Genomic DNA, 24,225 nt, shown 5'->3' with positions numbered 1-24,225 from the left:
ATATATCATGCCAAAACGTTCCGAAAATAAAACAACGCTAATGATTGGCGCATACAAACGAAACATAACGCTGTCATTCCATATTAGGAGTGACACGCGACTAACACGAGGCAGAACTTTGGTGGGAATTTTGGGCGGTAAACAGACAAATACCGCGAGAACGCAATGGGAAACAATGTAGCGAACGTTTGGATATAGCGTCACGGTTGCTACAGAAACCGATCTAGTCTCTCAGGACTCAACTCGTGGTTATCAAAACAATGTCTGAAATTACAAACTAGCTTAGAGAACATCATACAGAAAGTAAAATTTGTTCATGTTAGATAACTGCGCGCGACACTATATTGTTTACTGCTACTTACTTCTAAAAAGGAAAAAGGCAAATATGATACATGTAGCACATGTGATGTGCTTCTGATAGAACAAATATGATAATGAGAATTTTGTTGCCAGTCGTGTTAGCTGTTGCATGATTAACTCTATTAACCTAGCAGATTTAGAGACTGTGCCATGGAATGAGGGCAAGCTTTCAATCTCTGGGACTTCACCATTGAATCATGGAATACTGTTGTCTATATTGTTTACTGCTACTTACTTCTAAAAAGGAAAAAGGCAAATATGATACATGTAGCACATGTGATGTGCTTCTGATAGAACAAATATGATAATGAGAATATTGTTGCCAGTCGTGTTAGCTGTTGCATGATTAACTCTATTAACCTAGCAGATTTAGAGACTTTGCCATGGAATGAGGGCAAGCTTTCAATCTCTGGGACTTCACCATTGAATCATGGGATACTGTTGTCTATATTGTTTACTGCTACTTACTTCTAAAAAGGAAAAAGGCAAATATGATACATGTAGCACATGTGATGTGCTTCTGATAGAACAAATATGATAATGAGAATTTTGTTGCCAGTCGTGTTAGCTGTTGCATGATTAACTCTATTAACCTAGCAGATTTAGAGACTGTGCCATGGAATGAGGGCAAGCTTTCAATCTCTGGGACTTCACCATTGAATCATGGGATACTGTTATCTATATTGTTTACTGCTGTTAGTCTGTTTCCTGCTTTCATTGCTCAGTAATCTGAATCTGTAAATTTGTAATGAGATTAGGCTTACCAGCAAGATGAGCCCTTTAAACCAGTCTTGTCTGGTATAACCCCTAATCCCTCATTTGTAATTTCACTGACAAAACGTTCTCTTGTAAAGTAATTAAAGTATATTTCATGTGGGTACTTTGCCCAGACATTGATCTTTGCCAGTATAGCTCTTAGCTTTTCTCTCCCTTATGACAAATGTGTTAAGATTCTTATCCTTGTTTCGTGTAACTTTTTAACCTCACCATGCATACGTTTAGGTATTTCATCAACAGTCTTGACATTGTCGCATATATTGTCGGGAGATAAAATCTTGATGCCGTGTCTGCTGTTTTTTTTTCTTGCTCATGCTCATATATGTGACGTGCATATCAATTAGGTATTACTCACTTCAATTAAAAATAGAATTGTCGATATTCTGAACTCCGGCAGGATCTTAATTCTTTGGGCTTTATCGTCTTAATGCTGTAGACGACACTTCCGTGGCTATGGTTTAATTGAAAAATTATACGTTGTTGTTTGGTTAAAGGAGAGCATGCTTTTGTAGTTTTAATTTGACTCCCTTTTATGTTACATATTATACTATACAAATATAAGACGCCTTATCGACGTAAGAGATTTCTTTTTGAGATTGAATAATGGAATTGTGATCGCACACATGAATCCTGTATTCTTTGCTTAAGTTCAAAGACAATTGATTTATCTCCTTGTGAGCTTAAGTTACATTAATTGGTTGATTGCGCTCTGTACTGTAATCTGATTGGTTGAATGACTCAAGTGACAATCCTCTCATTGGTTGAATGACTCTAGTGACAATCCTCTCATTGGTTGAATGACTCTAGTGACAACCCTCTCATTGGTTGAATGACTCTAGTGACAACCCTCTCATTGGTTGAATGACTCCAGTGACAATCCTCTCATTGGTTGAATGACTCTCGTGACAATCCCCTCATTGGTTGAATGACTCTAGTGACAATCCTCTTATTGGTTGAGTGACTCTAGTGACAACCCTCTCATTGATTGAATGACTCCAGTGGCTATCTTCTCATTGGTTGTATGACTCCAGTGCCAATCCTCTCATTGGTGGAATGACTCTAATGACAACCCTCTCATTGGTTGAATGACTCTAGTGACAACCCTCTCATTGGTTGAATGACTCTAGTGACAATCCTCTCATTGGTGGAATGACTCTAATGACAACCTTCTCATTAGTTGAATGACTCTAGTGACAACCCTCTCATTGGTTGAGTGACTCTAGTGACAATCCTCTCATTGGTTGAATGACTCGAGTGACAACCCTCTCATTGGTTGAATGACTCCAGTGACTATCTTCTCATTGGTTGTATGACTCCAGTGCCAGTCCTCTCATTGGTGGAATGACTCTAATGACAACCCTCTCATTGGTTGAATGACTCTAGTGACAACCCTCTCATTGGTTGAGTTACTCTAGTGACAACCCTCTCATTGGTTGAATGACTCTAGTGACAACCCTCTCATTGGTTGAATGACTCCAGTGACTATCTTCTCATTGGTTGAATGACTCCAGTGACTATCTTCTCATTGGTTGAATGACTCTAGTGACAATTCTCTCATTGGTTGAATGACTCTAATGACAACCCTCTCATTGGTTGATTGACTCTAGTGACAATCCTCTGATTGGTTGAATGACTCCAGTGACTATCTTCTCATTGGTGGAATGACTCTAATGACAACCCTCTCATTGGTTGAATGACTCTAGTGACTATCTTCTCATTGGTTGAATTACTCTAGTGACAATCCTCTCATTGGTTGAATGACTCTAGTGACAATCCTCTCATTGGTTGAATGACTCCAATGACTATCTTCTCATTGGTTCAAACTTCTGTGTATCTCGTACATATTAGTGAACATCTGTTGGATTCAAAACAGTTTTGTTTTCAATATATGTTAATTAAGATTTGAAATCTGTAAAAGTCACGATTGAATTGCTTTCAACTAAATTATTCAAGATGACCTTGATACGTGTAGGAAGTCTGATACACTTTCAAGCCATGCATACAAATGTTTATTGCAACATAGTAGCAGGTGCCTATTTTGCATATCATTAGCATATATTTAAATATAGATATCATCTTATTTTTGGCTCAGTACAATTATAATATAAATGCAAATCAATTTATCATTTGTGCAACATTCACAAAAATATTAGAAGTTCTATTGGTGTTTGGTTATTGGTCCAAATACATCATGTGATTATTGGAATTACTTTTCCCCAGCCAATGAATGGAATAATTCAGTATTGCAAGATGGGGTAATCACACTATCAAACCTAGAATCAATTCCAAGTCCATGGCACTGTGAGAAGGTTATTTGTTATTATGATGTACATGTATCATTAGTACATGTACATGTTGGATGTAGTAATTATTTTATTTCATGGTGATATTGCTGTTCCGGGTTTGTTTCATGCTGAAAAACACACCTACCGGTAGTACACTGGCCAGTGCTTGTGTTAAATACCATGGCCCTGGTGAAACATACAAGCGGCACGCTGAGTTGCTACTGTAAAAGCTGAGTTGCGATTGTATACAAATGTTTAAAGTTTGGTGTACATGCGTGATTTGGCTGAATGTCCAAATATGGTCAATGGCATGTTATAATATTGTTTCCAAATAGTTTGCTTTTTTGTTGGTTTTAATGTCAGATATTTGTGAATCTGTACGTCCTTATGGTAGGAGAAAGTATTGCCAATGCTTAGTAGGATAAATGACTGATAAAAAAAATAATTGTGGTAAAAATGAATGAATGAGTCTTGGCCAGCTGGATTGATTGTGGCTACTCACCTAGAATACAGGTATACACACTTTACAATGTACAGATGTGGCAATGCTGCAAAGATCATATTAGGATTATTCATCAGTAAAAATAGAATAAATCCAACCCCCTTTTCTTTTTATGAACTTTTGCTGACCTTTATGTTGAGCAATCTTTGGTGTAGCATGGAGGTGTTTTGGTGCTGGTGGGATTTAAATGTTTGGTTATATGTTTTGACGCTACTGGGATTTAAAGGAAACATCAATAGAGAATGAAAACTGATATAAAAAAACTGTAAAATCCATTCTCCTACATTTGTGGAGCTTTTTCTTTAGGGGTCATTATGTTGTTTGGATTGATGTTTCCTTTAAATGTTCTGTACCGGTATTCAGCTTGTACAGTGGTTTGTGAGCAGATTGTGGACTGGTTAACATTAATGAACATTAATCTGAATTTAATAATCCCAGCATGTCATGTTGCATCATATTATGTTTTGTTACTATTTTTTACTAATCCTTCTTTAAATTTATTGGGCCACTCTTTTGCTCTTGTTTTTATTAAACTATGAAATTATATATACAGGGGTTACGGACTCTACTAGTTCTGATGAACTATATCTGTAATCCCCACCAAAAAAGGAAAGTACTCTGAGTAGAATTCGTTATTTATTTATACTACCTGTACAATTTCTACCTTTAATGTTGTTTTGTTTTTGGTGAAATAAATTTCATTTATTCATTCAAATACTACGGTAAGAACCTACCAACAGAAGAAATAATAAAATATACCATACAAGTATTTGAGTTCATCTCCAATAGAACATTTGTTATCTACTGAATCATTAAAATATTAATTATTTTGAACATGGAAACCGGAGCATAAGGTACATTGTAATAGAGCAAATATGGTATATGCATGTATTTTTCTATAGATCTATAATTAACTTTGGACTCTGTAATTCCTACTAACTGTACAGTACAGTACCAATTCTGGGGAAATCAAAATAATGCATGTTTGCCTGGTCTGTTTTTACAACTGGATTACCAACAGGAGCACCTGTTACTTATGGCAGATTTACCTCTGTGCATTTATGGTGTGTGTGACTTTGGAGTAGCTTTGTTTATTAGTGTCAGTGTTGTATGAAAATATATACAATTGTATGACAAAATAGAAAACTATGTATGGATCTTAATCTATCAATACTATGCAACTTTTTGTTTTGTTTAGAAAGATCCCAGTGTGACACCCTAGAACCCCAGTAAAAGTCACTGAATTCCTTGGATCCTAATAAAAGTCACTTTGACTCCCTAAGGCCTCAGTAAAAGTCACTATGACTCCACAGGACCCCCGTTGAAATGTTCCAATACTTCATGATTTTAACATGTCTGGAAAATGTTCTCTTGTGATGATTAAAACAGTTTAAGGTAGAAGCCTACTCATAAATTAAAAAAACCAGAATTTATTCATTTTGCAAAAAATTGTACTCCAAGGCAATATAAGGATATTGACCTAAAAAAAGTTGGGTGTCACCAGCCCTTTTTTCGAGAAATTGATGGTTTTATTTTAGTGAAAAATCGCCATTTTGATACTACTTATAACGTTTTACCACAGGTTTCTATGGCAGAGATATTATGCAATATCTCAAAATCTAGCCTGGTGATGTTAATGATGGAGTACTTTTTGTTGTTCTGAATTATTTAAAAAATCTGGGTTTTAAAAAGTGTCAAAAAATGCAGTTTTTCTGCAACATTGTGTTCTATGGAATTGTTCTAAAAATAGCAATTTTCAAGAAATATTAGGACGTGTTTCTCAAAAAACTTAACTGTAACACACAAAATAATGCTATTACATTGTACCATGAGACATTAGCTTCATGATTGTACATAATAAACTTATGAACATTGTCATGAGATTTATGACCTATTTTGTCAAAAATTATGACTAGGCTTCTACCTTAAGCGTAACCTAATTACTATGTAAATGACCCGACAAAGGTAGGTCATGGTCAAGTAAGTCATATTTCAATGATCTTGTATGCAAAAAGTCCAATTTTTGGTTTATGTGTGTTTCTATAGAGATGCACATCTAGAGGGTTGCTTCTGATTGCCCCCCCCCCCCCACGTATTTTCTCTATTAGTGTCACATATGCTTGCGTAAATGACAATGATATGTCAGTGGTCAAGATAGTTTTAATATTTTAATGATCCAGAATGCAACAGTTGTTCCTGCTGTATGGTTTATCAGAGAAGCGCTTCTATTAGACCTAATATGGTGAAACAACACTGTTATGCACAAAACTCAATGAAATTGAATTTTCATAGAAAATGGCATCTTCTTTTTTGGATTGGTTTCTATAGTAAAAGTATTTTTCATATCTAGTTATATTGGCTGAAAAAATTCATATATTATTGATACAAATCATAAGTTTAGTCTTCTAATAATTTAATTAATTTGTTCCCTATATGATATCCCCCCCCCCCCAGTCTCTCCCATAATGCATTGCCCTATACTCATGAGAAAATTGAAGGTAAATCTTTCGTGAAGTGATTTGTTAAGACTCCGTGTTGTAAAATAATTATCAATTTGTTTCTCGTTAAAAGGATTTCAAATTACTATTTTTTTTACATATTTTTCTCACTTGTAACTACTTTGCTGTCACTTATGAAGTAATCTCCCTCACGCTCCATGTCAGTGACGTACATATATTGAGTTTTGTGTGAATAAAATCATTTTTGATGATGTTTAGATATAAGAATGTTCCATCTCGTTTGCATACAGGATCAAACACAGATTACTATCAGTTCAATGCCATTAATAACAGATTTTGTTCATTTTGTTGGGATATCAATAATATTACTGTTTAACACATTGATAACGTTCAAAGTAATTTTTCTAATGAGAATCTGGCAACTGGTACATTTGGGTGAGAAACAAATCATGTGCTGTGTCAAGTTGAAAGAATTAGATACAGTGATGTGTAGATATACAACTTGGTGCATGTCTGAAACTATTGGTATTTAGCAGAAACAATTTTAAACACCTAGTGAAAATGATTATTGCCATTTTGTCAAATGAACCACAGTTTACAGATGTCTCAAGTTGAAACATTTCTATTCAATTTATTAGTAACTTATTAGATTAGTAGTAGATTTGTTCATGACATACGCACGCACACATGCATGGTAATCAACTCATACGCAAAAAGAATTGTACTTCAAAAAACGCTTTGAGACAGAACTGAATAGAATTCATGACCTACCCGACATGAATACTGCAACAAGTCTTCGGTTTAAATGGATCTACCCTCAATGGTACAGAGATGTACACTTATGTGATCGGGTGGGTTACAGATTGTATAGAACTAAACAGCCTCTAGAACCTGATGGGTACCCATCGTAGGACGCAATACTTCAATACAGGCAGGCGATTGTGAAATCAAAAATATTAGTTTTAGCTGGATTAAAAGTATGTGTATATTACGTCAGTGTGTATTACAGAGTACTACTTGGATCATTATAGAGTTGGTTATGCTTACCCAGCATAACATGTTACGCAAATCAGCTGCAATGCTACACTGCGTCATACTGTCAACCGTTAACAAAAAATACAATTGATTGCATGTGCTTCTGATCGAGCAAACCATAAAAATAAGAGTAAACCATAAAAAATTGACTGAGCCATTCCCCTGCTACATCGGTTGCCGTGATGTCTGAGACAAAGTCACAACTTGTGTATTACACATGAGCAGAGAGATTAGTTTCGGTTGTGGTTTGATACCATATATTCATATTGTGTACATGTGCGTGTCCATTTTGTATGTTGTATATGCGTTAGGCTGTACAGGTGCCTCATGTTTCGATGCGACAGTTTACAAAGTTACAAAATAAAATATATGCTTAATTTCTCTAAAACTGTTGATATGTGGCTTCCAGGGTATACTTAAGATAAAAATACACAACAATGTAAAATCCATATTCATTTTGCAGTAAAAAATTATTTATGTTTTTTGGTGAATAATTGATGACTTAATATATTTGATCATTCAACTGCAAGCATATTAAAATTTTGACCTCAAACATTTTACATACAGTATTTGCTCTATTGAAACATATACTATACCTATTTATACTATTTTTACTTCATAAACAATGGACTTACTGGTCTCCCTGTATTCCAGGATTTCACATTTTAGAGTTTCTGAGTTCAGCATTGCTGTTGTTACATCATCTTCTAATGTAACTACATATTGGTAGTCATAAAGACTAACAAAGTGAGCAGACAGAGTAGATCCGTGTTATTTGCTCGTGTAATGGATGACATTTGGTGCTATAGCATGCACCAAGAATTAGGGTTAATCCTGCCAGGTTTACTGAGAGATTTAAAGTCTATCGTGTTCATACTCTGTGAACTTTGCTGAAATCTCCATGTCATACGACTATCAAAATGGTTGCTGAGACTGGCAGCCATTTCGGTTTAAAGAATACAGTTCCAAATTCATATATTGGACATGATTGGAGCAATCAAGGTCAAACTTTGAAGTTCAAACACATACATCAGACAAACAGGCATTTTTGTCATCATCAAAACTGTAATGGCCGACTGCCATCTTGTTTAAATAAATTCCGTTCCATTTATTTCTGGACCAATCAAGTTTAAGATTCACACATACATCACAAATGAGGTTATACATCTACAAAACAACTACAAACGAAATACAGATGGGAGCTATGTCATTGAGAATGACCTATTTTCTTTGATTTCTTGGCTTAACCTTTTCACTACCAGACTCTCTCGTGCACATTTTCTTATATTCTTCAATATTTCTGGAAATACACCCTAATTTTGGAGCCAACAGACAAAATATTCAATTTTTACCCAAAAAATTTAACTATTTTTGTCCCAATCTTCTGAAGGAAAGTGCAAACTATAAACAGGACTATTTTTTGATGAAAAGAGAGAACTGGTGGTGAAAGGGTTCAGTGACGTGAATTACTATAAACTGCTTTTATTTTGTGTGAGGCAAATTTTTGCGAGTCTGGGAAGCAGTAAACTATTAGCGTTGCTTGTGATATTTTATTTTTGTGAACTCCCGTAAATCATCACAGATATTTATAACCTCCAGAATTTCAAGGTTTGCAGTATATCACTTGTAAATCAGAAACTAATTATCATAAAGGCTACAGTACTCTAAGGTTGGCATTGGATATCAAGCTAATTAGCATAAAGTCTTGGTACACTGAGGTTGGCACATGATTTCCCATGATGCATCTCACCTTTTGAAAAGAGCAACTTCCTGTTTTCTCAAGACAAACTAATGATCGCATGCAAATGAGACTCCAATGTTACCGGTGTGTTTTGCTTGTCATCAGGAAACTGAAGTCATCATTTGGTTCCTAAATACCCAAAGTGTCGCTGACTCTTCCTCATTAAATGTCTGCAAAACAGGTGCTCTTTCATCATCATTGTGAGACTTATGGCGACAAAGCCACAAGTTCCTGTACGACCAGATTCTGAGTGTGATATACTAATAAAAATATGAAAAATTTGCATTTGAAGTCTGATAACTATAAGAAAACTCTTCTGCGATGTGAACGAATAGTATCCAAGGCTGGTCAGACATGGATTATGCAGATTGTGTATGTATTCTGATAATGATAAGTTTGTTTGGAGACTGCACCATGATCTTTTTAGTCATTAAACATATTATAATTAAACTTACGTGTAATTGTCTTCTCAGTTCAATATGGTGAACAATTTTGTTGTTTCTGTAAAAATTCTTTGACATGTCCTAAACTTTGTTACAATACTACCGTAGTCTTCAATATATGATTACCTGTGTAGGTAATCAGATACAATATTGATGGTCATTTCAATATTTGAAAATAACAAAACAAACAAATTTGTTCAGTGACTAGCATATAAAAGATAAATTAACAAAGAAATTGCAGATCAAACTTGTGATTAGCAAACCTGAGTTCAGATCCTACCTAGGGTTGACCGCTACCCTGGATAAGTGTGCCAATGAGGAGGCTAAATCCACTAGCTGAGATTCATTTACTACTGGTAATACTTTTGGTAAACCTTGGTTAACGTCCGCATGTGTTCACCCGGACCTGGTTGATGCCAGATAGCCCATGAAATTGTCATAATGCCATTGTGTTAGGAAGATAGTGTCACAGCCCTGTCACAAACTGGAATATGGTTTTTGTGACAAAAAGTCAGCACTCGCACTTGTACTTACCACATGAATAAAAAACAAAAGTCAGGTGAGACAGCAGTAACATTCAATGTCACCTGGCACAAAAATAGTTGACCATGTTAGTAGTTGGGGGGAAAAAAACTTGTCTATGGCTGACTAGCTTGTGAAACTAAAATTAACATAGAAATGGCAGAAAAATATGTTCAATGATTTAATAATTCAGTAAAACACAGGTTTAGCTTTAATTATTTATGTGTGTATGTCATGTCCAGATATTCTGTGATAGATCTAGAAATGTATCAATCTTTTTGTTCACTGCATTATTAAAATGTCCTTCCTTAAAATTGTCACCACGAAAAACTGTTGGAAAGAAACATCTACTAGTACCCCTGGTATTTTCATTGCGGTTGTACATGTATGATTACTTGCATGAGAACTTGCGGGAGATTTTCTGGGAGCTTAGTTTAGTTTATAAGTTTCAACATGTGTGAACAGTTTTGAATCAAAACATGTCTGTACCTGTGTGAACTGGAAAACGTCGACAAATTATACAGGATATGATGCATTGTCTGCAGCATATCATTGCAAAAAGAATAAAACAATGTCAGTATATATTTAATGACCCTCCCACTGTATGATTAAAAAAATTAATAAAAAAAAAAAAAAAGACGCCATTCTTGCTATGTGCTTAACCATAGCAATGTTGACGATAGAATCGCTGCTAAAACCATGTACGTCGAATGTCTTTGTGTTTTTATTGAAATACTGCATTCTTGCCTAGATATCAATGCTGGGGATAGTTTCAAATATGCTATTAATAATAATTTGTAATTTTAACATTTATTTTTTTCGAGTCAACAAAGTCAACATACGTTAATATGCATGAAAGTACATATAAAATCTTTGCTGGTATTTTAATACAAGGAGTATTGGGAAACTATTTTGTTGATAATATTTAAAAATACTCTCTAATTTTGGAGCAAGTATTATTTTTGGTTAGAGACTAAAAGCGCATCTACATGTACTGTTGTGGATGAAACGCTATGATTGAATCAGGAACAGATTTTGCTGCAGGGATGGAGTAATGAGGATGAAACGAGACATGGGTTATACTACAGACTATGGATAGTGTGATTTCCCAATAGATGTACACTTGATCGTAATTTCAATCGTATTGTCATTTGTTGCGGTGACAGTCCGTCTTGACAGGACATTTACATAAAGACAGGGAATTCACGGTTAATTGAGCAATTGCGGTAGTCACAATGTGTAACATTGAACATGAAAAGAATGTTCATGTTCGAAAGCTATTGGCTTTTTAAAATATAAATCCAAAACCTTAATGGGGGAAGGGGGGGGGCGACTGTCACCTGCGTAAGTTTTTTTTCACAGATTGCATTTTAAAATGAAAGAGTATATAAACCTATTGAAAAGCTTCCATGTGACACATGCCTGTCCATTTACAAAGGTGTAAACATTCTAGTGCACAAAGCACCTCTCTGTACCTTGAAAATAAGCGGCTCTCATTGTGATTTGTATACATGTATATGTATGTAAAGATCATCACATTTGATGATGACCATTGTCTCCACTCTACTTAAAAACATACAGACAACTCAACTTTTGATTTAGTTCAAATAAAAAAAGAAAACAAGTCAAATTTGAAACGGTATTTTCCTTATTAGTAGCATGTGTACAAAATATATTAAGTGTCAAAGTAAGTTTTATTTTAATGATCCGGTATGATAAATGCAATATTTAGTTTATATATGTGCTTCTATTATATTTGCACATCAAATAGAGTAATTACGGTGTATATGTTTTGTTTTGCATGAGGTTTGAGCATCGTTTGGGCATATAAGAATCTGTGCAGTCTTGTAAAAGATGCAACAGATAATAGAAGTTAAAACAAAAAAGAAACCTGTGTCAGGAACATACATTACACAAATAATGATGTATCGTTATTTTATTCATTAATGTACAAAGCATCATTATTCATAGTCTCAACTTTTATCTTAGAATTTTATCTTGATCATTAAAATTAACACAAAATGATAGAATAAAAAATACTCTGAATATTTTTCTTCGTTTATTTATCTAATCTGAGTAAACTAAACTTTTGTTTATTTATAATTTATAATTTTTTTTCGAGTATCTGATATTGTGTTTCTTTTCTTATTTTTCTGATTGAATTTTGATATCATGTAAATTTCTCTACCAAGTTTGATGGATGTTTAGTGTGTCTCTTGCTGTCGGTAATTTAATATGTGCACTCCATTGCATAAGGGGAATTTTATTATTCGCTGATTTATGACTCCTTTCCAGGGACTGTATTTGAAAAGCGGGAACACATAAATCACTGAATGTAAATTGGCATTAATGTCTTTGAACGCGGTATCTGTTATGCGGCTGAAATTTGTAAAGCCAGACAAACTTTACACTGCAGACTATATTGTTTTTTGATATTAATTGGGGTGAGATTTAATTTTGCTAATTGTATTCATAAACTTTTGTGTGGATTTAAAAAACAAGCTTGATATGGTGGTTTCCTTTAATTTATATTGGACACAAATATATATAAATATATATATTTATACCGTGAAACCATTTATTTTCACCAGAATTTAATTTTCGCTATTTTGATATTTTGGGTTTGAAGTTCAGAAACTTCGCAGGAAAACGTGGAATTCTATTGTTATTGCAAATTTTTACTTATCAACGAAAATTCTGATTTTAAAAACTAGTGAATAATTAGTGCATTCAAAATCATGAAATGATTTACCAGTTCTCAGTTTTTGATTTTTTTAAATAAAAACAACAGTATTAAAATTTAAATCAAAATATCTACCCAGCTGTTTGACAGATTTGTGATTGTAAAGCTCACATTGAAAATGAGCATATTCCCTTTATCAGGTTTATTTCAATATTTGCACTGCTTTCTGTTAATGTATTGCCATAAATTTGTAACATCGAAGTATATTGACTTACCAGTGACTCGCCCAATGAAGGTGAAGATATATCTTAGTAGAATTGCCTTCTGATGTCATTTGTGAAGTCAAAAGGGAAAATTGATATCTATATTCATCATTTGAAATATCCACTTACTGTAGACAATTTTCTATTACCATGTTACTGAAAGAATGCTCACAGGGAATTTAAAAACTACAGTAAAACCAAACTGTGTGTAAACTGGAAAGCTATATAAATGCAATGAAAGCTTGGAAAAAATCTGTCTGACTCTGTCGGGTGTACATTGCACATGTAAAGTCATTTCCTTTGGTGTGCAATTTTGACAAGTTTCAGTGTATGACCTTTGACAAGTTAAAGTAGTTTTATTTCTCTAAATAGAGGAAAAGGCTGTATCTTCTTAGTTTGTCTTCTCAATACTTAGGAAATTATCAGTCTAGGTATTCCCAGTAAGTTGTTACGCGAGGTGTCTTTGATAAATGGTCTTCCAATAATTAATATTATTATCAGTAAATCCAAATCATTTCCCCCATTTCCTTTGAGTGTTCAGTGAGACATGTTTCAGTCTTTGACCTTTGACCATTCAAAGTAGTTTTACTTCTTAGAATAGAGGAAAAGGCTAGACCTTTTCTGTACGTCTGTCTGAGGAAATCATCAGTTTAGGTGTTCCATGTAAGTTTTAATGTGAGATGTCTTTGATCAATGTTCTGTTTCAAAGATTAATATTAATGATCTGTATTGCTCCTGCCAGAGCTCTGTCCCATGCATTTCTCCGAGATGACCTAATTTATAATTCAGTGGTACATTTACATGGACACTAATATATGTATGTCAGCATTTGAAAAATTTTAAAAATATGTTGAAATATTTTTCTTTCATTAGATTTTGATCAACATTTGTTGAAAAATAATGAAGGCTCGTTTTTTAAAAATCATGTCTTACTTTAGAAAGTTAAATATTTATTAATATACATTTTGTTTTTTTGCAGCCTGTTTGGAAACAGGGCAGGAGATGGACGTAGATGACGATAAACTGGACGACGACGATGTTTGTAATGTTTCCATGGATGCAGAAGATGCAGACGATGAAGGTGATGGAGAAAAGTATGGCATTAGAAAATATATTAAAAGGAAGAAGAATTATGAAAGAGGAAATGGCGGAAGACAGGAATCTTATCGGGATGAGAGAGACACTTTAAGTGATTATAGTGATGAGGAAGATAGGCCACTTAATCTTAGTGGATTGATGGGATTAAAAGCAACAGTGGAACCCCATCATATCGTCCACTATCTACCGAGTACTCCGCCAAATGGAGTTCAGGAGAGAGACTCTGATGAAGCGAACGCGCAGGCTGCAGCTGTTGCAGCATCAATTGCGCTGAAATCAGGTGAACAGACTAATTTATCGGCCGCCCATGCCACGTGGGTGCAGTCAGTACAGGAAATGATGTCAGCTGAGAACATGGGAGAAGAAACTATTTCCCACTGTTTGGAATGTAACAGCAGGTTTGTGAGTAACGATGAACTCCTGGTACACCTGCAAGAGACTGGTCATATTACGGGGCGGCCACTTGATCCATCAGTTAATGACGTCAGTACATGTAAAGGATACGATTTATGTATCGGCCCTAATGGTCAATTGTTTAGTAAATGTTTTTTGCGTAGACAGCAAAAACGATCAACTGAGACTGGGACGAATGTGTGTAACTTGCGCTGTAAGCAGTGCTCAAAAACTTTTCCTACTTTGCTTGCCCTCACCCTACATATGAAAGAATTAAAGCATTTTAATCCAAACCGGGGAAACCGTAGAAAAAAGCCGAAAACGCATCATTTGGATTATGAGGAGGAGATTCAGGTGGACAAAGTCATGAAATGTATGGTGTGTAACCGTTCCTTTGATAACCTGCAGGACCTGACAATGCACATGATGGAAACGGAGCACTTCAGTCGTGTTCCCGGCTACAAGACTGAAACACTGTTACAGCAGCAGCAAGAACAACTACAACAAGAGCAAGAGGCTGAGGAGCTCATTCCTGAGGAAAAGGAGGAAAACCCACTGGTTGAGTCAGAGAAGAAAATGCGAGTCATTGTATCTGATCCTCCAGTGATCGCGGCGGCCAGGGCGATAAGAAAGGTAGCGTCTGAAGCAAAGACTCATTCAAGTACAGTAAACATGTCTCCCATCACTACCCATAGGACTGTGTTAGATGGTTTGTCTACACCCATGCCCCCCAATCATTCCAACCACAGAGGTATGACAGTTCGTGCACGTCTTCAAAATAAGACTAATAATTCTCGGGTGCTAAGATGCCTTGCATGTGACCATTCCTTTGATAATATCCACTCACTGACGAAACACATGACAATAACGGGACATTATCAAAAGACGAGTGATGATGGCTTGCTCTCACAGTCTACCATGCCCTTGGAAGCAAATGGCAACATGGTGAAGTGGGAACTTGTTTCAACGGTACCGACAAGTAACGGTATTTATACACATGTGAAATCAAAGGTTATTTCGCATTCTATCAAACGTGAAGCCGAAACACCTGATCACTCAGAGGGGAGAAGTGAATCCCCTCAGCTAAAGCAGAGACTAAGAAACACACCACCATTGACGGACGAAATCGCAGCAAAGAATCCTACTTCTACTCATAATGTCCCAGAACCTGACATTCGGATTCCCACAAATAGGAGTAGGGAAGTTAAATACCTTAATCCTGATCATTTTGAATTCCAAATGCGGAACAATTTGAATCCTCTAGGAAACTTGGAAGCACTGGTTCACGGAGCTACTATGGGGAGGTTTTCTATGAGAACTGCCAATAACATTCCAATGTCAATGAAACTCCCAGAGAGGGCACATACAGTACACTGGACACATTTGCCAATGAATTTAAATAACCCCTCGTATGATTGCCCGGTTCCCCTCAAGAGTTCACATGCCTCTGGTCAGTGTAACCGCAGCAACAATTGCAACGACCGAAATTGCAATTTTTTTGCCACTATGGCAAGTGAAGATAAACCGCTGGATTTCTCCATGCCAAAACAGCCCAGGAACAACAAAAATGAAAGCAACAGTAGGGATAATAATAATAGGACTTACAACGCAGCACCACTTGTTACCATTAAAGCAGAACCCAGGGACACAATGGAGGTACAGGCTGAACCGCTAGCATTAACGGTGAAAAAGAAAAAAACTGATACAGAAAATAAGGCCAAAGTTGAGTCACGGTATGAAGGCCTTGCTAGTAAAATTAAAACTGAGCAAACAAGTAGTGAGTCGGTTAGGCGATCTCCGAGAGTTCACAGCATATCAAATAAAAAAGTCAAGCAAGAGTACATGATTACCCCACTGGAAGCCTCCTCTGAGGGGAGAGTCAGAGATAGAAATAAAACTAAAAACTGTTCTCCCGAAAGGTTGACAAAATCAAAACACAGCGTGACCTCCTGTGATGCAGTAGATGCACCGAGGACAGTGTATCCACAGGTCAATCAAAACGGTTACCTAGCAACAACCAAGGGTGGGGTGTTGCCCATGGGAACAGGTGCATATGAAGGACAGAATGATGACCCTTTGAAGGCCATGAATAAACTGGTGCAAAACGCTGTAGTTGGGAGGCAGTCTCCAGGAAGTAGGCAGTCCAGTAGGATAGACAATACAGGGACACCTGATGGAGAGACAGAGTGTGGACTGAAAATTGCTTTGTTTGGCCCGATTATGGGCAATGACGATGTGGCCTCAAATCCGCTTGAAGAAATTGATAAACTTGTCAATGCCGCGATTTGATTGCTATTCAATTTGTTTTTTTATTTAAAAAGTGACTTTATAACAAATGTTTGCTATGGGTGTGTATGAAAGAAACCCATAAGTTATAGCAGGGACAGAAACATGTGTTACAATATGTGACGTGCTTTTTGTTTTTTGAATTATAATCTTGTTACTTAAATTGATATATGTTCTAAGTATAAGGACAAGCAGACATGACAGAGCAGTTTGTTTTGTCTGTAAGTACTTCAGTCTTTTATGTCAAAAATATTTTTTTGAAAATAATTTTGCAATTTTTCTGTATCTGTAAGTTTGAATGAATTTTTAACCAAGCATTATTGAAATTTTTTCCCCCTGGGATGGTGTAGTACTAATCACCAGGAACTAAAGTACACACAAACATTTGCATACGGGATTAGTAAGTTACATATAATAATTGTAGAAAAGAAATTTTCTTACCCATTCATAGAAGAATGCAAGGTTATAAAATAAGTCGCGGTGAGAGGACGAATGAATCTGGGTTTGCACTCACTTTTAACAAATTCTGCAATTTCTTGGCTGATAAGATATCAGCCCCTTCGTAAATCCAGCTATCCCACCTTTTCATATTTTGGTATGATCCTATAATTTGTGGGACACATTCACAAAATGTACAAGCAATAGATTCACTGAACATTCTTTTTTTTTTTTAAGAAAGTTTATAAAACATTTTCTATTATATGACTTCGTCAATATCGAATTGACATCTTTTAACTTATTTTAGGGTCAGTGTTTTTATCAATATGGTTCCTCCGTACTTGTATAATACGTACAACAGTACTCCATATGTATTTACGCTTTTAAAATCACGCATGAAACATAGCATGTGATATTGGTAGAGCGAATACAGTATCACATCATGATTTCTGTTGAATTTCAGACACTGCATTGGAGACAATGATTGGATATTTTGCTGAATTTCTCGTACGCATTTATAGTGATTGCGATAGTTCTGTTGACGGGAGACAGTGGTCAGAGTGGGTCCGAGTCATTACAGCTATGAGTTTGTTGTTTTTTTTGCCAGTTATGTGTATGCTCCCAGGACTTTGGTGCTTACTGTAATTTCGATACTTTCTCTGCAATTATCAAGAATTTGCTACATATAATTCTTACATCATATTGATAAACAACATTGTTTAAAAATGAAGAAAATTAATTTCTTTATTTTCAACATTTTTTTGATGTTTAAAATAACCTCTCAACTTGAGAAAATCATTGGGTACACCACCTGTGAAACGCAGGTGTAGATTACACTTTGAATCTGTCGCTGATGAAGTGTTTTAATTCTAAAATCTTTGGTGATTTATAGTTTCAAATAACCTTTGACCTATATACCCAACTTTATGCAGTAACTGTATATTCTTATTCAATATTTTAAATGCTTTGCACATCGCCATACGTGGAACATCCAATGTCACATGCTCGTTTCATCTAATGGTGATATTTGATTCATGTTGAGCCCTTACCCCTTCCTCCCCCCAATTAATTACGTTTCTGGTAACATGATTTCCCTTCCTGTTTTAATCCAGCTTTAGTGTCTAGGAAGTAAAATAAGCCCAAAATAACAGCTGCAGAGCCAGATATAGAGGTCAATTATATTTGCACAGACTGGCCTCTTATCTTAGATTATATAACCAATCAACTGCTATGAATGCAAAATAGCCTAAACAGGGTCAAGAGAGGTCAACTGATATTGCTGTTGTGTTTGGAGCACAATTGAACATCGGGTAGATAATAACGTTTGTCTTCTATTTGAAGCGCATCACCAATAGAGGTGTATAAAAAAAAAAAGTTTGTTTTGGTAGGCTCCGTACTGAGATTCTAATAACACTGCTTTAAGGATGCTTTAGATTCTTATTTTGATAATAATGGTCATTTTATAGAATACATACATATATTGAGTTTCAGTGGTGTGTGCAAATTTGACTATTGTCAATTTTGATGAGAATATTTGCATGTATTTTAAATAATTAATTAGCCACACAAACAGGTATGAATTCCTCATAGAACATCTTTAGATGCTAAACTATCTATCATGTAGGGCTTAATTATTTTATTTTCATCACTAGCTAACTTACAATCCAGTAAATTGAACAATATTTTTTCCTTCCTAGTGAATATCCATGAAACGTCTGCTAAAATTGAACGTGCTGAATATTTCTCCCTACGCTCTACTTATTTTTATTGAATATCAAATCATTGTCCGCAGACAAATTCATGAGAATTTAAATAATCAGTATAGCAGTTCATCTGTTCATTTATTATTATGCAATTCGTGTAAATCTTTGTTCTAAATCTGCCATTAGAAATGTATTTTCAATGACAAACTCGCTAACATTTTTTTAAACGGAAAATTGGGTGTGCCCAAATTGGTTTCCTTGGAAACAATGACTTGGCGATTTGCATTTGCAACCCTACTTTGGCAGCTATTTTGAGTACATAATTAAAAAACTAGTTTGAGCACCTCAAGTTTTAAAAATTTAAAAACAGTGAATCACAAAGAATAATTTCGCAAAGTGTCAGAAAATTGTCGCAAAACCATCTTTAAGAGTTGTTATATCTGAAATGTTTCATTTTACTCACTTTGTAATTTGGAACCGTTAAACATTTTCAGAGTTGAATATGTGATTATGTAAATTGAACGTTGGTCTATCTTGCGATCATCTGATCATGCAGATCTTTAATTTAGTGAGTGTGAATGAAACAAGTTTTTTAAAAACAAAACAAAACAGGAATATTATTACCAAAAAACATCAAGAAGGTCTTCAGCATCCTTAATGCAATTTTTTTTTTTTTACAATACAGCATAAACGGTCCTACTTCAATCTTGCACACCAGCAACAAAATACAAATGCATTGTTTCAGTTTTGAGATGGTCATCATCTCGGTTTCTCTGACTTCAATATATGGCAATAGGACACAATACATTCCAAACCACAAAATGCATGTCACTAACATGCAACACACTGGTAATCTCAAGTCCCTTTTTTTTTATCCAACCATGGCTGAACAGTGTAGAATAGTTTATTTTTTCAGTTTTACTATTTATATTTATTACGTTTTATATTGTAGATTTTATTTATTGTATTATTTGACCACTATAATGTTTTTTTTAATACCTACCTGATACTGTACATTTTATAGTAGTTTTTCTTTCAATTTGAGTTGTCTCTTTTCAGCTTTTTTGTGTAGAATTCATTCAGTGGTTATGTTTTCACTATTTTAAAACATAGAATTTTGTGTAAACAAGCTATAAAACCCATGACGTGCAACGACTGGCGCTTTAATATACTGCCTGGTTCTGATTGGCTGCCTCATTGTTTCTGTCAACACACCAGTCCATTAAGTTGCGTACTTCAGTAAGGAATATCATCTATGTCATAATGGTGGGTGAAAGCACTCATTCTACTCTACTAGAGGGTCTATGTATGGTGAAAGCAATGTTACTCAAATTTAAAACTACGCTTGATTGTGTAGTTGTTGTATAATCACTTAAATACCTAATCGTAATTGATGAACGACAACAGACCAAAATGCTTTGAACGTTCTTCATGTTGTTCATTTACATGATAGAAGTGCTTTGCCACTAGAGGGCACAATTTATAGGAAAGGTGTATTCCACAGAGTTGGGGTTTAACTGGGCACATATGAATTATATGTATATATAATTGTTTTCTAATGCTTATTTTTTCTGTGTAGTCATACTCAACAGAATTTGTGATGATTGACACAAACAGAATGACAATAATGTCTGTTGAGATAAGGTTTTAAATGAGCATGTGCTCTTTTTGATATCCTTTGTTTGTAGGTTATGTGCTGCACAACATTTAAGCCGCTACAGTTGTTGCATCGTTTGTTGTAAGGGCGACAAAATAATCTCTTTAATGTGGGATCAAATCGACTATATCGATACCGTGGAGATATAAATGTGTCATGAAACTGTGTGTCCTTGAGGTTTGGTCAATCGGATGTGTGTGTTCTCATAATATTGTATGTAAATTTTAAAACTGCAAAATTGCCAAAATAATACTTTCATACTGATTGCTTTTTCCAGAAATGGAGACAATTATTTAACAAATTGTTAAATCATTGGAAAAAAAATCTTTTTTATGCCTGCAGGGAACAGCATGTGTACTACTGTGGAATACTTTATTTTCTCTGAAAAGGCTTTTTGGGCGTGTTGTATGGAATTTATTTTCACTTATTTTTGACGAGTTTGAATGTGAATTATAGGAAAAAAAGTGTTTTCGCTGGATTTTATTTTCACTGATTCATCCCTTCAGCGAAAATAAATTCCAAGCGAAAATAAAGTATTTTACAGTATTATCATGACTGATATGATCAGGAACTGGTGATTACCACACATAGCAATGGCTTGTTGTATAATCCTGCATTATATTGTCAAATTTTAAAATTTCCATAGAAACATTATTTTATGGATGCTAACTTTCAGGGGGAAAAAAACCAATAAAATTGATTGCATCATGTCACATATGTGCTGACGTTAATATAACAAAATTAATCTCTCTGACCTTAAAAGCATTGACAAGCCAATGACTGGGCATCATTCAAAATTACATAGCCAATCAAATCGCAGTATATGAAATCAAGACTAGTATCATTATTTTAACATTAATAGCTTATTAAAATTTTAAGATCTCAGTAAACTTATTCACAAAATGTTGGACACAATGTAGGAGTAGTGATCTGATCGATAAAGGTATGAGCAGGGGTGTGGTTTGCACAAATGCTGCAATACAATACTTTTCTCTTGTATTGCTGGGAGGTATGAGAAGTCATGCAAAAGTAATTTAAATGCGAACAATGTTTTACTTGTGCCAAGTACAGCGTATGGGGCGCGTTTAAATACAATGTAACAACTGTGGCGCCTTAAATTTATTTTTGCTTACTATGATCCAAAAAAAGTTTGCAATTGTGGTTATTATAAAGTGCTCCAGCAAACTGAATTTCAATCTTCCATGGCCAGTTTTATTTTCTTGCCACCATTTCAGTGCAAATGGGCTTGAGTTGTCTAATTTTTTTTTTTAAGAATTCCAACTTAATTTTGAAACAGAATACAATACTTTTTGTAAAATTTTATCTCAAAATATTATTTATTTAAACCAGCATTCTTTGAACTGGAATATTTTAAGTTGTGAAGTTGCTTGGTGATGTGCAGAGCTGCATATTTGAATCAATGTACCTTAAAACTGCTGTGGCACCAGACAATTCCATGTTTATACTTTTGAGACTTCCTGAAGATTTCAAAATGTTGTTGGCTTGTAAAATTGACTACTAGTAAACTTGATTCATATGATTGGACAAGGGATACTAAAGATGCATATGCAGATCGCCCAAATGTGCTTTTGAAAATCAAGTTTTTAATTGATGGGCATGCTATTGACGCTGGTGGAAACTGTTACCTTGAAGTAGATGCCCAATACAAACCTTGAAAATGAGAGGTCATCTTCATCTAATCAGAAACTTTCTCCCTTACATGGTGGTAGAACCCACTGTCTATGTAAATTCACAGATTAAGTATGTAGCAATTTAACTTAAAATTTGGGAAACAAATCTAGTGCACACAACTGGGATTATTGTGGCCATGGTAAAAAATGAAAACATGCCTGTTTGGGGAGAACTTATTTTGTACTAACTTTTTAAATTACTGTACTGTAATTATCAATGAATATATGGAATTTGTTTTTCTTTTCCATATTTTGAAGTGGTCTTTGTAATTAATTGAACCAACAATTTTTGGAGAAAGGTTTGCACACTCGTTCTTGCACAAAGTGCAGGTGCAAGTATTGTACAAATTCTAGTTTTAGTTATCTTACGATACATGGCAGTGAATTAAACTGTAGAATAAAGGAGAATTGAAATACATGTAATATATTACAAACATGATTTTTGTCTTGCACCGGATTCGGCTGATACCCCGCCCATCCTAAACCCCGCCCATGGGCGATGTTTCAAATAGTGGGCGATGTTTTGGTCCACACATTGCCTGACTGAACCAACAAACATTTTTACAGACCCCAATTTTCCCGTCCGACATCTTGTATCGAGCGCGCTATTTCAAATATGACGCTAAAATAATTCACTGTGAAGCCGAAAAGCATTAAAAACTTCAATAAAACCAATGCTGTAAACGAATTGTTGCGTATTATTACACTCGAATAAAGTCTACGCTTGAAAAGAATGTTATTTACGAAGTTTAAAATATCCAAGCCTTCCTGGTTCGAGCCTCTTGGTTGTTATCAGTAATGTTTAATCTTTGTCTGGTCTGTATCGCATTCCAGACAAAATGTCGGTAAACAAGAAATGGGCGAACTAAAATGTCTCCTGTGTTTCACATGCGACATGATTATTAAAAAACGCAGAGTTAAGCGATCATGTACGTTCTATAAAGCTAACCTTGTACACATAATCTTGTACTGACGTGTTTTTTCTCCAAAAAAGACGTTCTCTTTCAGTTAACCCCCAGTTAGCTCTTCGCGCTCATGGTATTTGTGAGAGTTGAAAGATTTTTTGAACACATGACAAGTAACTATATTGATTTACGTACGTTACGTCATGTACGTTCTATAAAGCTAACCTTGTACACATAATCTTGTACTGACGTGTTTTTTCTCCAAAAAAGACGTTCTCTTTCAGTTAACCCCCAGTTAGCTCTTCGCGTTCATGGTATTTGTGAGAGTTGAACGATTTTTTGAACACATGACAAGTAACTATATTGATTTGCGTCAAGCTGGGTGGCTCGAATTTAAATATCAGTGCGTGAACTCAAACGCGTGGTTATTAGAGTTCAGTCGAAATGTACGTGAATATTGCGATCGAAGTGCGCTGTCCAGAGTTTATTATATTATAGTAAAATTTAACTTGACGCATGGTATGGTTTATATTACATGTTCACTTCATTTCGAAAAAAAAAATCACCATTGGAACATTGGTGAATCACAAGTATTTAAAATATTTTCTCGACTTTCCGTAGATACCCGACTACTATCATTTTTAATGATTTAAATGCGCCGATGTTTATGTTTGCGTAATTATTACGAATGCAACGCATTATCAAGTCGGTAATATTGAAATATTCACAGACCCATTACCCCGGGTCAGTGCCCTAACAATAGTAAACATTAACTTGAGTTTGCGTAATTATCATGAAAGCAATACATTTAATACAAAGTTGAAATATTCAGAGCTGGTACAATATTGTAAACAAATTTGCGTAATTAGAAAAGCAGTGCACTAAGTAAACGACGTTGATATATTCAAAGCCAGTACAGAGTTGCATACAAGTTGCGTAATTACAGTACCGTCTGATATAATAAAAATTTTACTAGATCGACGC

At 35.0% G+C, this 24,225-nt stretch overlaps 1 protein-coding gene across 1 annotated transcript in view; it reads left to right on the top strand.

Annotated features, from left to right (window-relative positions):
* Window positions 1-22,754, top strand: part of LOC102801864 (uncharacterized) — a 51,476-nt gene extending 28,722 nt beyond the window's left edge. Inside the window, exon 2 of the mRNA XM_006816866.3 lies at window positions 14,050-22,754. Coding sequence (XP_006816929.1) covers window positions 14,050-16,850 — 2,801 coding nt within the window. The 3' untranslated portion in view covers window positions 16,851-22,754. The remainder of the gene's footprint in view (window positions 1-14,049) is intronic.
* Window positions 22,755-24,225: the final 1,471 nt, after the last annotated feature.

The sequence above is a fragment of the Saccoglossus kowalevskii genome, chromosome 6 (assembly GCF_978046115.1).
Source record: "Saccoglossus kowalevskii chromosome 6, keSacKowa6.1, whole genome shotgun sequence".
Lineage (NCBI taxonomy): Eukaryota > Metazoa > Hemichordata > Enteropneusta > Harrimaniidae > Saccoglossus > Saccoglossus kowalevskii.
This window is presented reverse-complemented; position numbering and strand designations above follow the sequence as displayed.